Below are 13,512 nucleotides of genomic sequence, written 5' to 3'. Positions count from 1 at the left end.
CACATACAAGATAATTGAGCACGTGAGCACGTGAGCGACATGTATTATACCTAATTAACAACTTCAATGCTTTTGGATTAATTTATATTAAGAAATACCAAATCGGGATTACCTTTTAGACAATGCATCAAATAATATAATTGACTCGTAATCATTCCATAATTAACCAATACACATCCGACATCTTTACATTTTCAAAATAAAAGAAAACTATCTCAATAAACACATCTTGAAAGACACAAAAGCTAATACATTATCATATGGTTGGTTACATTATAATTCCAGTTTATTAAACTTTTCAACCATATAATGATTCAGATTATTGGATGAAGCTTTGTCATTAAATTATGGTTTATTTAGTAGTAAAATAAGGGTAAATTTTAAGGGTAGTTTTTTTTTTTTTTTTTTTTAGCTTGGCATTAGATTATTAACCTTATGCCAATACATTTGCTTCTAATAAACTTAATTCTAAGCTAGCAGCTAATTAAAAACATTAATGTCGGGTAAATGGCACATTACAATCCGTTCAATTCATGCCCTTCCTACGTCATAATAATTAAACAAACAAAACCAACATTATTTTTCCAAATATAATGAAATAAGAATAAAGAAATTAAAAAGTCAATTTCTTTACTCTACATATACATACTTCAGATTATCTCAGGAATGCTCTGCAGAGAAGGCCTCCATGAACGTTGCTGACGCAATTTCACCATCTGCCCAATATTCTCATCATCTTCTTCACTATCGTCACCATTTTGATCGCTAATAACGTTCACAAGACGAGCCATAACTTGTTCAAAACTGGAGTCCGCCATGTTCAACCATCCAATCAATTCCTTTAGCTCCTTTTTCGTCATCCTTATTTTCAACTCTCTCAGATTACCCTCTTTTGAACCCTTGATCGTAGTAGAACAAGAACCAGCTCCATGCCTTCTCTGACGGAGGTTCTTCGGCGGCTGAGCCCTCCGATCACCGCCCGACACCACCGGGGTGGAGGATTGACCTCTGCAACAGTTACCCATATTTTGGTCGGAATTTAATTCGTATAGTCTCCTGGGCGATATTTGTATTTAAAATTGAAGGCAGAAATTCAATAAGATCCGACATTGTAAATAAAGTTATTGTAAAGTCTGTACACGTGTCAATAAATGGAGCTGGTAGCTGACCAAACTCCGATTTGGAAGTTTTGCAGCTGTGGGACCTGCAGATATATGATGATCTCAACGGCCACAATCAATTTGTTTTTTGTAATTGACCATCTCCCTAATCTAACCACCCTAAATTATATAACGGCTGTTATTTTATGTCTCGCTAAGAAGCTATAATAATAATAGTATTTATCTACTATCCAAATAAATAAATAGAAATTTCATGTTATATAATATAACATAATTTAACAGATTTTTATTTGATGGGTGTCCCATCATTTATTCAAGTTGGGTTATTTACTTTCTCTTCATTTCTTTAATTATTGAGTCTCTACCGTTTATTAATAAATAGTACAAATTTACGAAATAATGAAATAGAATTAAAGATGTTGTAGACTTAATATGTTTATAAGCTAAAGAGTCTAATAGTAAAATAACAAAAAAATGTTAATTTTAAGAAAAAAAAATTATACGGTATAGGGATGAGATGGTATATGGATGCATGTAACAAATATCATATATTTTTCTTGCACGTAGCGGCATAAAACATGCAGTTTAACACGATTTGAAGTGAATGAATGCAAGGGTATTTAGGTGAACTTGGTTGAAATTTTGGGTGACGTAATGGAGTGAATAATTGTGTTAAAATTAAGGGAAGATTAAATAATGGGAAGATGTTAGGTGAAGGCGTGTAGGGTAAAGATTGGTGAATATTAGACATTTCTTGGTGGGTTTCTTGTGGTTTCAATAATATTTTAAGATTTAATTTCTGGTGAGCTAAGATTGCACCCCAAACCTTTCTTCTAAAATCAACGTATTAACTATATTTACTTGAATAATATAATTTAGCTTTAAATTCTGAAAATATAGTTTTTGTTAATTAAGAATGAAAATAAATGCAATTTTTCAAAAAATTATGTACTCTTTGGGAATGATATTATCCTGTCTGCTTGTTTTCGTTCATGAGCTAAAAAAAAGTTCTAATGATTGGAGCCTTTTGAGAATTCTCTGATATGATGGCCACCAAAAACTCTCCAATGTCGTCTCGTTGCCGGACGGCCAAGTTTTCATGCAGTCCCGGCGGCCGGTGCCCAAACTTCGTGGTTCCGATGCCTCCTCTGTTGCGGTGGAAGTTGGAGGTCAGGCATGGATCTCGAGGCTGTAAACAAGGTAAATTTCAGGCCAGAAAGCTCGCCGCCGACCTCTGTCAGCTCCATTACACGGAAATTTAGGTGCCGACCGGAGGGTATGTTTTATGGAACTGAACCGGATCGGTCGGTCCGTCGGTCTGCTTTCCGCAAAACAAATCCAACCTAGTTTCACCGCTACATACTTCCATCAAACTGCATTAAAAAAAATATTTTTATTTCCATCTAATGACGAATATTTTAATTTCATACGCACATCGAATGTAATTTGATATAAATAAAATTCGACTGTAAATAACCAAGTTGTAATTTTTAGAAGATTTAGTTTAATGAGCTAAAGGTATAGTTTAATAAAATGATCAAATAATTGAAAAAATAGTGAATGGTATAATTAAGTAATGGATCATGGAAGACATGTGAGTATAGGATAAGTTAAAATTATGGAAGTGGGAGTAGCATTTGGCCTACCAAATTAAAAATTGGACCAAACGATGTGATTTCAACGAAAGTGACTAAATTAATTAAAGGGTTAAAGAAACATAATGATTAAAATGTCCGAGGAAAGTGACCACTCAAAAACCCATTTAAAGCATATATCTTTATTTCCTAAAAAAAACATACCCATAGAGTATTTCTTGTGTTTAGGAAAGAGAGTGAGGGCTGAAAATTACCCAACCTATCAGCTTCGTGGACTAAAGCAACAAGTTGCACATATTTTAAGATAATTTTTATGTATGTGATATCATAGCGTATGAAAAAACATAAAACTTGAGTTGATTGGTGTAGTTGGAAATAAAAAACATAAAACTATAATGATGGATAGTGTAATGAGTGTAATACAAGGAGAGTGGCCCAAGATGAGTCATGCAAAGACATAATACGAGAGGAAGAAGATAATGAATTGTGGATGGCAAACCCATTTGTTGTAAGTTTAAGACAGAAAATGTTCACATTTTATCATGAGTAAAAGTTACCCAAGGCCCAAAACTATATAATAAAAAAAATATTAAATAATATCAAGATCTAGGCCTATAAACCTATAGTCCTTATAGGCTTTAATAAAACGACAAAGCCTCGGAAACTTTAGCGTAGTTAAGAGTGAGAGGGAAAGAGAATAAAAAACGTAGGCATGTTAATAAGCTACAGCAAATCTCATAAAATGATTCTTCCCTAAGTTTACACACATCCATAATTAAATAATTCCCCTATGATTCCACTCGCACTGCAATCATTGCTGAAGCTGTAAGCAAGTGGATTAAACAAATCAAACCCCCATTATTTTAGAACCCTAAAATCATCGGATCCAATTTTCAATACGCATAATACCATTGAAAAAGCCTCGCCTGCTTCCAACTTAGATCAGATACTGCCATTATCGCCCCAGTCATCATAATACTCTATTTAAGTACTTCTCTATGTTGCAACATTTAATATTTTCTTCCTTCCACCTTATATAATATGGTTTTATGACAATTCAATTTTAATTTCTCTTAATAAATACCCATTAATGCAGGAGATCAAATTTAAAGGGTAAATACGGGTTTGATACAGGGCCAAGTACTGGCAGTCATAGTACCCCACGTTTGTGGTGGGTCCCATTGTCCTTCTATGAGCCGTCCAATGTGCGCATCATCGCGAACCCCACCCCTTAATTTTTAGTTAATTAGCTCTTTTAAATCACTAATCGATGTGTTATCAATGTCATTTGTTGATACATCCATTCAATCCTTGACACGTGTGCCAGCGGTATGATTGGGTATTTGAAGCCATACACGCGGTGTTCGCTGAGAGGATGAGCAACCAGTTAGATAAGTCTGGCTTCATGTACACGTGGATGGTGGACCCCGACTCATCAGTATTAGGTTTAGTCAAACTAGGGTTGTTTTTTCCGGACAGGCGCCGTAAATGTGATTTAAAGTGATAAAGTTGGGTAATAATCCTGCGACCAAATATTTTATATGATTTAATGAACTTGGTGTTTGCCCATGATCGGACGGGAGAAAATCAATCTGATTAAATGACTTCTGGGTGATGACATACACAATTAAGCAAATTAATTAGTAACAAAACACAATTAATGTTGCCGCTTTGCAACAAAAAAGCACAGAGAATGGTGAAAAAAAAAAAAAAAAAAAGCACAGAGAATGACAGCAGGCGCCTTGAACAGAGCTTGGAACGTAGGACAAGTCCATTTAATTTAAGAGTTAATTATCAGTAGGGAAATATTATCGGTTTCGTGGCTGTCTTGTCGTCTTCTATCCCCATTTCTTACCATGCATCTGATTGAAGCTTGGACTCGAGAGAAATGCAAATAAAATGAACCCAAATTCACATGAAATGCGAGAAATAAAGTTTGTTATATATACAACACATTCGCCTTCCAATCCCTGCCCATGTGTTGTTAATCTTTTTTTGGACCCCCCTTTTATATTTTTATCCAATTGGAGACCCAGTGTAAGAGGGGGAGTATTGCAATAGGATAGTATACTCACTGTTTAACAGAGAGGTATTTTTCCTTCCGGGGAAATTTATTTCAATAATGGCTAAAGGTCGGAAATTGACGACGAGTCAGAGCGAGCGATTACTCGGTAGCTATAGCTACAGTCATAGCCAAGGCAACACCGAGACAGACTCGTCGGAACTGGGCGAAGAGGATGTTTGGCCGATGCCGGATCGCTTGGAGACGGACCGGGAGGATTTCGGCGAAGAGAATTCGTTGCCCTGCGTTGGCGGAGGGAGAAATAGTCACGGAGAGATTCCGGTGAGGACGGGGAGTGGGGTTCCTCGTGAGCTACACGTAGGAGGGTTGTCGTTGGCATTTGAAGATCCGGAAAGGAAGGCATCGGCGAGAATCGTGCATCGGTTTCCGGGGCACGACACGGTGGCGTCTCCACGAGGGCGGCAGATGGCTATGTCAGCGCCCGTGAACGTGCCGGATTGGAGCAAGATTCTCCGAGTAGACTCGGTGGATTCGCTACACGAGTTGGACGAGCCGTTGGATGACCCGGATTCGGAGATCGTTCCGCCACATGAGTACTTGGCCAGAAGTCGAAAAAAGAACGCCACTTCGGGTTTCGTCGGTGTCGGACGGACCCTGAAGGGCCGGGACATGAGACGGGTCCGGGACGCGGTTTGGAGACAGACCGGTTTCGATGGCTAAAATTAAAAAATCAAATCGTCATTAGGAGCGAGATTCATGACTATTAATTCCAGAATTGAAGATCAACCAAGGATTAATTAATATTGTGAAAATGGGATGAATTCCTTTTTTTCCTTGGATCGCAGTTGACTCGGTTAATCGGGTAAACCCGGTGGCAACTCATCCTCCCAGATTTCCAAGTATGATTATTATTATTATTATTATATATATATATAAAAAAAAAATCTAATTCAAGAACTGCCCGACCGGTGGCCGGAATGGAATTTGAAAATCAACCCATCTCTTTTCACTCGGTTTGTTATGTTATAATTCTCCCAATTTGAGTACAGGGTCTCCTTTCCACAAATTAAATTTTTTGTCAACGGCTATATACAATTAGGATTGGTTTTTTTATTTTTAAATGAGGGTTCTTTGTGAAAAGATCCAAATTGAAGCTGCAGTAGGGTGGAAACCCTTTCATCATCAACATTGGGTCGGGTCGGGTCGGGTCGGGTTATCCACTGTTCAAACCCTAAAAAAAGGGTTGTTCTCTTTCTGGGTGATGCATTATCCCCTCCTCCAATTCTCAAAATATTCTGATTTTTTGGACCTACAAAATCGGAGGGACGTTAATCAAAATTGGGCCGTGGCTAGTTGCAGTCCAGTTAAAAAGGTGTATATGGGCCGGGATACAAGGAGCGAAAAATGCGGATCTTTTATGATGAATTTGGACCCAGCTCAATTATTAATTCTCATTTTACACGTGTCAATTCACATTCAATGCAAAAGCTTGTTTTTAATTGTTTTTTTTTTCTTTATTTGAAAGAGGAAATTATTGATGTAGGTTGCTTGAGCGTAAGAAAGTGAGTTTGCAATTTCCATAAGTTAAGGTGAAGAATTGTGTAATTTTTTTTTTTTCATTTTATAAAAATTAATTTCGATAAAAAATGTAAAATAATTCTAAAAAATATGCTTAGGAACTTATTTGTAGATAAGATAGTAAATTTAAAAAGGTTGTATGTAGGCCAATTGAATAAAGATTGAGAATGATATTGATGTGAGATTCGAAAAGGAATGTGATTAACGTTCATAAAGATTCCCAATTAATTTCATTCCAACCTTTAGCAAATTACATAAAACAATTTATTCCTATTTTTTACCAGGTTTAAATGAAATAACATAATAAATTAATTTTAATTTTTATTAGAATAAAATTATTAATAGCAAATAAAATAAGATACCCTTTGACTAAATTTTTTAAAATGATCTTAAATATAAGATCAAGATTAGATGGAACATATTGCAAGGAATTTTTAATCATAGTAGAAATTATCATATAATTTTGAATTATACATATGAAATTAACACAATATTATATATCAACAACTTTTGTTAGGGTTTTTTAGTTATTACATGCATCATCATTTGTATAATTGATATCTCATAACCTAAAATAAATAATTATCTATTTACTCTTTTACGATCAACAAAATCAATATAATAATATATATATATATATATATAAGTGGCATTAAACGTTCATTTTTGCTAATATGTATATTATTTTTTTAAACAACTTGAAACATTTATTTTTTAGGAACTTTTTTTTTTGTTTAATTACCATCGCAGTTTGTATAATTTTTACAATAAAAGATTCACTTTCTGTAACTTATTTTTTCACAGTTGTAAGAGAGTGATGTATTTTGTATAAATTTTTATAATAATAAAAATGTGTTGCTTTTCCTGGCCACAAAAATACATTTTGGTCCACTTTAAATCCAAATGCCAACAGTTATTCATACAAAAACGTTATGGATTTAATGGATGAAATTTAAAGGTGAGACTTTGTCAAAGGAAAAAATAATTAAAAGTTGAGTGTTAAAATTAACTTAAAAAAAAAAAAAAAATGCAGCTTCCAATGCAATTCTCAAGAACAAGAACCGCCTTTGTTGAGTTGACTAAAACCAGCTTTTAAAGTTCAGTGACGAACACGGTGACCACTGGTTGGCCTTGTTACCAAGCAATTTTCACCAAGCTTTGATATCTTTGGGTTTTGCTTTCATACGCTTGAACTTCCATTCCTCTTTCGTCTCACAAAATCCAAATTTAGAGGTAACCTTTTCGTGTTCTTCTTCCCTCCAACGCGTAAAATCCCTTTGTTCTCCAACCTGGATACGACTTGGGCGGCGGATTTGTTCTTCAGCATTCCCAGAAATCCAATCCCCATTTGGGTTTACAGTTCTTTTACTGAAAATATCCCTCTCATCCCTCTCCACATTGACACTTTCTGAGTAGATTATGGGTTGCTGTAGCAGCACGCAAAAGCCTCCAACATCAGGTCTTAATGGGTTTGATTCGGCGACAGGGATTGCAACTAGAGGTCCATATCAATCTTACCAACCTCAGTCTACTGTCCCGACCCAGAAGGCAACAGCCCCTCAAACCCAAATCCCATCTAATAGAAATCAGCCTCAGCCGCCTCCAACAGCGGAGCATCCACCGTCAGCTTCCGCTTTCTCAAAGCCTGCGGTTGCTACTCCTAGAACAGCGCAACATCATCCAGAAACCATTCTGGGTAGGCCCTATGATGATATTAAAAAATACTACACTCTTGGAAAAGAACTGGGTAGAGGTCAATTTGGTATTACCTATTTATGCACTGAGAATTCCACTGGCCAAACTTACGCCTGCAAGTCTATACTCAAACGGAAGCTTATTAGTAAGAATGATAAGGATGATATGAAGAGGGAAATTCTGATTCTCCAGCATCTTTCTGGACAACCAAACATTGTTGAGTTCAAAGGTGCTTATGAGGATAGGTATTCGGTTCATCTGGTGATGGAACTTTGTGCTGGTGGGGAGCTTTTTGATAGAATTATTGCGCAGGGCCAATATTCTGAGAAGGCTGCTGCTGAAATTTGTCGTGCTATTGTGAATGTTGTTCAAATATGCCATTTCATGGGGGTTATGCACCGTGATCTGAAGCCTGAAAATTTCTTGTTGTCTAGCAAGAAAGAGGGAGCAATGTTGAAGGCTACTGATTTTGGACTGTCTGTTTTCATTGAAGAAGGTTCATCTTTTTGTTTTCTTTTCCCCTCCTGCATTTGATTTAGTTTCTGAACAAAAAACTTAAAACCTTTTCTACTTGCGGAGAATATACTTACTTTTTCGTATGTGGAAGTAAATGCAGGTCATTCACATGTTAAGTAGTGAGATTATTCCGATGCCACCATGGCTGAACTGAACTCCATGTCGCATGAGAATTTTGGTTATCACTACATTTCAGCAATTTCTTCTTCTCATTGAACAAGTTTCAAAACTTAAAAAGTTAATCAAATCCCCGTGCATTTTAGGCAATATAGATAATCTAGATAATGATGATTAAAGTTTGGGATTCTGTTTACAATTTTGTAGAATTTGGTTGATACTTTGATCATAGATGTATAGCCAGCCAAAATCATTAGTTTGGCATCTCTTAATGGACCCAGATTGTGAATTTCATTCTATTTCCCGCCCATTTTTCCATCATTCATAACGATTTTGTATGCGATGAAGCTTCTATTAAAACTGAGCTGTCCCGTAATCAAACCTAACCTGTTGTTGCTGATACTTTTAATATCTTACTCTCTTATCTCACTTGAAGAAATGAAAACTGTATGATGAACGCAGATGATCCTTGTGCTTAACCGCTAATGAATGTATTTTGGATGTAATCTCAGGTAAAGTGTATCGTGATATAGTTGGTAGTGCGTACTATGTTGCTCCTGAAGTGTTGAGGCGAAATTATGGGAAGGAAATTGATGTTTGGAGTGCTGGAGTTATTTTGTACATCCTTCTCAGTGGTGTGCCTCCATTTTGGGCAGGTAAATTCTATTACAGTTTCAGTTTCTAAAACTACGAGATGAAAATGTGTTGAATTGCCTCTCTCAATTTGAAATGGCAGAAAATGAGAAAGGAATATTTGATGCCATACTGCAAGGAGACATCGATTTTGTTAGTGCACCGTGGCCGACCATATCCGAAAGTGCTAAAGATCTGGTGAGGAAAATGCTGACACAGGATCCGAGGAAGAGGATTACTCCTTCACAAGTTCTAGGTATCAACCAATCCTTTGATATATGTGTTTAAGAAAGGTTTTTGGTTTCACATTTGGCTCTCCTCTTGGTTTTTCTGCAATGCTGCTGCCATTTATCTAGGCTAATGTTATTAGTTGTGTCTTCATCTAGAACATCCATGGATCAGAGAAGGTGGAGAAGCATCAGACAAGCCAATAGATAACGCCGTTCTGGCTAGAATGAAGCAATTCAGAGCAATGAATAAGCTTAAGAAGCTTGCTTTGAAGGTAATTAATTAATACACTGCAATCAGGACTCGGGTTCGTAGAGGAAATGTTGTCTTGCTTTCTAGGACTGCATGAACACAATTGATGCACACCACACTGCATTTATTTTGTGCACATTGAGAACATAAAGATATTTGATGTATATGTTGTCCGTCTCTGTGGAGCCAAGGATGACGATGATGTTAGTATCCTAAGCAAATTAAGTAGTTTAATAGCATAGCTGCTTCATTTTCACATATATGACTGTGATCAGCCCAAGTCCACCACCGGTAGATATCGTCCTCTTTGGACTTTTCCTTAGGTTTTTAAAATACGTCTATTAGGGAGAGTTTCTACATCCTTTATAAAGAATGATTCATTCTCCTCTCCAATCGACATGGAATCTCACCATCGTAATGTCTGTTCAACTTGTGAAGTTTCTGCGACTACATGTTTTATTTGATGTGTGTGTGTCTGTTCATATTTTTCTCGTAAGGAGGCCTTGTTTCTTTACCTCCTATGGGAACGTTTTGTCGTTCATGCAACTCTCAATTCTTACATTTGAGCCTCACTGATATGCATCTTAGGTCATTGCGGAAAACTTATCTGAAGAAGAAATCAAGGGCCTTAAAGCCATGTTCGCAAACATAGATACTGACAATAGTGGCACAATCACCTATGAAGAACTGAAGACTGGCTTAGCTCGTCTTGGTTCACGGCTCTCAGAGGCTGAAGTGAAGCAACTAATGGAAGCTGTAAGTAAATAAACACTTATCTCCAATTCTTTTAATTGGTTTTTGCTTAAGAACTCTCTCATAGCAAGGTTCAAACTTTTCAGGCCGACGTGGATGGAAACGGATCGATCGACTACATTGAATTTATCTCTGCAACAATGCATAGGCACAGACTAGAAAGAGATGAACACTTATACAAAGCATTTCAGTTTTTCGACAAGGATAGTAGTGGGTAAGTCAGGAACTTTCTGATCCTCCTTAATCCAAATCTGTAATTCAATGGTTTACACTGACTTGAAATACGTAAATAGCATCATATTACCGAGCTATTGGTCTGATAACAGATACATTACAAAAGACGAGCTGGAGGCTGCCATGAAGGATTATGGCATGGGTGATGAAGCCAGCATCAGGGAAATTATCTCTGAGGTTGACACAGATAATGTAAGTTGTTGAAGTTTTAAAAGATAAGCTTTTCTTGTGTGGGTCTGTTGATTTTCAACGCACTGTTCTTTGCATGGCAGGATGGTAGAATCAACTACCAGGAATTCTGCGCAATGATGAGAAGTGGAACAACGCAACCAGGAAAGCTCTTTTAATTTCTTATTAGCAAATTCAAACTTCAAAGCGGTCGGTGGATCTGACGGATTGCCAGAACCTCTTAAATTTAGACGTCAAAATAGTTGTCGGTTTCTTCTCTTTCTTTTGCTGCCTTAGCTTGAGATCAGTACTTCCCTGAGAAATAGAGGTAAGTTGTATGTATATGTAGCCTGTCTTTTTCTCTTTTAGCTGTTACTCAACCGAAGAATCCTGCAAGAGCAAGCTAATAGTTTCCGTTCTTGCCATTTCCAGTTCTGTTTGTTTGTTGAACTATGTTTAGAAGTCTCATTCCATTAGAAGAAATCAGTATCTGTTGGAATAAGATTGAAAGAACAGGAACTGTCTGATCTGATCAATTTCTTAAGATATTCTTCAAAAGTAGTTTCAACAGAACATTAGAATCAAATCCAATTTCGAATTTTGCAGTGAATCAATGATGTGTAAAATAAATGGCAGAACTCAGAAATAATTAGGAAAATTGGAATAATTTTTTATTGCATCCTTCATCATGGGTTCTTTAAAAAATGTGTTCTTTGATGTAATGCGCTTGCATTATCAAAATGCACACAGTAATATCACATAAACAAGAAGCCACTCTGTTTATGGATGATTCTACCGTCTACCCCATTTTATGATTTTGTTGTTAAAATATCAACGATTCCATAAAACTCCAACATTGAGCAGAAAGAACAGTTCTCATTTCGCATGAATTATAATGCCAACGACGAACACTAAATATAAATCCCCCCTTTCATATTTATATCAAGGCGATCAGGACCTTTGGTGCAGCTTTTTGGGGTTTTGAACTCTAGATTCATGTAGGAAGCAGATTCCACAACTGTTCTGTTGAATCCTTTTGCATTGAACATCCGCAACAAATGACAAATGTGGGGAGAAGACCATTTTACTCTCGACGTGTTCTACTCAAATATCTCAACTATGACCTGAATGGAAATCATCCAAGTCAGGTCAGGATCAGATCAGACGATATTTGTATTCACAATATCCCAACTTGGAGAAAAGGGAAGTGAGAAAGAAGAGACCTTCAGATTCTGCAATATTATCAGTTGTCGAGTGTAGAAGGTGTTTAGTCCACGGTTCTCCTTCCGAGTCCTTCACATTAACGTGCACATGTAATGTCCCACCTTCATTTCTGCATATTCAATTTCAGCATTGAGTGAGAAAAAGTAAGAAAAGTAATACACTCATATTGAATAGAAGCAAGAAATGGCAGTCTACGTTAATAAGATATCGTTAATAAACTATTACACTCACAAACTTTGACAGCTTTGCTTTAGCCCTGATCAGTCAATGCCATATTTCAATTCAATGTCTTAGTTAGATTACATAAATAGGCACCAAAGTTGAGAATGCACAAGAATTTCGAACCAGTGTTTGCCATAATTTATTGAAAAAGCCTTAATGTGTTCTCTATGTCAATAATCTATGAGCACAGTAACAACGGAAAAAGAAAATATGTGTTCCATTACCTCGTGAACAAACCTTTCTACCAGATCCAGCCATCCAATTCCAAACCTCTTTAAAAACCCTTTCACTAATTTTGCGTCCTTTCTTTCAACTAGTAAAACCCAATACAGAGCACCTGCCTTTTGTTCTTGTGGATTGGATTTTCCTTCTCAAACTCTTCAATTGGATGAGTCGCAAGCTTTTCTGTGTTTCCAGAATGCCCTAAAATAACCTGAGGATATCAATGGATGCAGCCTAATTATCATTGGCTCACTAAAGGTCGTCCCAAATAAAAAGCTTCGCGATGGGTTCCCCAGCAATGTTGATCCGTTCAACAGATAAACTATAACAACAGCATGCTTCTGATGATCGTGCCAATGATTCAAATACTAATACTACTTGGACTAGAAACAATACACCTTACATGTGACATGAACATGTCTAAAGGAATGTTCCGCCTAGTGCAGGAACTTGTGGTGAAGTAAGACGGATGGCTGTTGAGAGTATCCAAGCTTCCCTTGGGTGATTTTGGTGTCAGTTGAGCCCAGTGACGCCATAGTCGCAGTTTTCCTCTTCTCAAATTCTATTCTCTTTGCTGCTTTCAAAAGCCTCCCCGAAATCCCAACCGGAAACGAAGGAGCGGGAAACGGCGTGAGATACAGATAGAAGGAATGAAACTGGTTCGCCATTGAATTGGGCCGATGGCCTGTATATTCACTCAAACATGGGCCGACGGAAGCCCATTCCGTTTACCCTTTTCGTCTCCCTTTCTGGGCGGGGGGCTGTGGTTCTGGGATAACGGACAAATCAAACTTGGACGAATTAGAGTCGCGTAGCCGCATATACCATCCGCAGTCAAATACGAATGTACAAGGATCATGCGCCACCAGAGCGGAGTGTAATGGAGCCCACCTCCAAATGTTTGATCACCAGCAATCTGCAACGATCAAAT

General features: G+C 37.1%; 3 protein-coding genes and 1 long non-coding RNA gene across 5 annotated transcripts; 2 read left to right on the top strand and 2 right to left on the bottom strand.

Annotated features, from left to right (window-relative positions):
* Window positions 1–650: 650 nt before the first annotated feature.
* On the bottom strand, window positions 651–1,025 carry LOC111477681. The gene has a single exon (XM_023121562.1). It carries the CDS (start codon window positions 1,023–1,025, stop codon window positions 651–653), a length of 375 nt encoding a protein of 124 aa, XP_022977330.1.
* A 3,651-nt stretch (window positions 1,026–4,676) lies between these two features.
* LOC111478012 lies at window positions 4,677–5,917 on the top strand. 2 transcript variants are annotated; one of them, XR_002717384.1, is made up of 2 exons: window positions 4,677–5,638; window positions 5,881–5,917. XR_002717384.1 is itself a non-coding variant. In XM_023122062.1 (1 exon), the coding sequence occupies exon 1, from the start codon at window positions 4,839–4,841 to the stop codon at window positions 5,457–5,459; it is 621 nt and encodes a 206-aa protein (XP_022977830.1). In that variant the 5' UTR covers window positions 4,677–4,838; the 3' UTR covers window positions 5,460–5,748. The 2 variants fall into 2 exon arrangements, 1 of the variants encoding a protein (XP_022977830.1); XM_023122062.1 differs by lacking the exon at window positions 5,881–5,917 and having other exon boundaries at window positions 4,677–5,748.
* A 1,439-nt stretch (window positions 5,918–7,356) lies between these two features.
* LOC111478691 (calcium-dependent protein kinase 2-like) lies at window positions 7,357–11,486 on the top strand. The gene is made up of 8 exons (XM_023123094.1): window positions 7,357–8,508; window positions 9,158–9,301; window positions 9,382–9,534; window positions 9,665–9,780; window positions 10,347–10,514; window positions 10,598–10,725; window positions 10,838–10,937; window positions 11,018–11,486. The coding sequence occupies exons 1-8, from the start codon at window positions 7,737–7,739 to the stop codon at window positions 11,090–11,092; spliced, it is 1,656 nt and encodes a 551-aa protein (XP_022978862.1). The 5' UTR covers window positions 7,357–7,736; the 3' UTR covers window positions 11,093–11,486.
* Window positions 11,487–11,605: 119 nt separating this feature from the next.
* Window positions 11,606–13,448, bottom strand: LOC111478696. Its single transcript, XR_002717538.1, has 3 exons — window positions 12,584–13,448; window positions 12,137–12,246; window positions 11,606–12,037 (listed from the first exon to the last, which is right to left on the bottom strand). It is a non-coding gene; the product is annotated as an uncharacterized LOC111478696 (long non-coding RNA).
* Between the last annotated feature and the right edge of the window lie 64 nt (window positions 13,449–13,512).

Source organism: Cucurbita maxima, unplaced genomic scaffold (assembly GCF_002738345.1).
Source record: "Cucurbita maxima cultivar Rimu unplaced genomic scaffold, Cmax_1.0 Cma_Scf00004, whole genome shotgun sequence".
Classification (NCBI taxonomy): Eukaryota; Viridiplantae; Streptophyta; class Magnoliopsida; order Cucurbitales; family Cucurbitaceae; genus Cucurbita; species Cucurbita maxima.
The sequence above is the reverse complement of the archived record's forward strand: the minus strand, read 5'-3'. Positions and strand labels throughout refer to the sequence as shown.

Excerpts from the sequence above, each read along its gene's own strand:
- LOC111477681 (XM_023121562.1), bottom strand. The coding sequence starts at position 1,025 with ATGGGTAACTGTTGCAGAGGTCAATCCTCCACCCCGGTGGTGTCGGGC.
- LOC111478012 (XM_023122062.1), top strand. The coding sequence starts at position 4,839 with ATGGCTAAAGGTCGGAAATTGACGACGAGTCAGAGCGAGCGATTACTC.
- LOC111478691 (XM_023123094.1), top strand. The coding sequence starts at position 7,737 with ATGGGTTGCTGTAGCAGCACGCAAAAGCCTCCAACATCAGGTCTTAAT. Across the intron at positions 8,509-9,157 it reads GTCTGTTTTCATTGAAGAAG|GTAAAGTGTATCGTGATATA; the intron begins GTTCATCTTTTT and ends ATGTAATCTCAG. Across the intron at positions 10,726-10,837 it reads TTCGACAAGGATAGTAGTGG|ATACATTACAAAAGACGAGC; the intron begins GTAAGTCAGGAA and ends GTCTGATAACAG.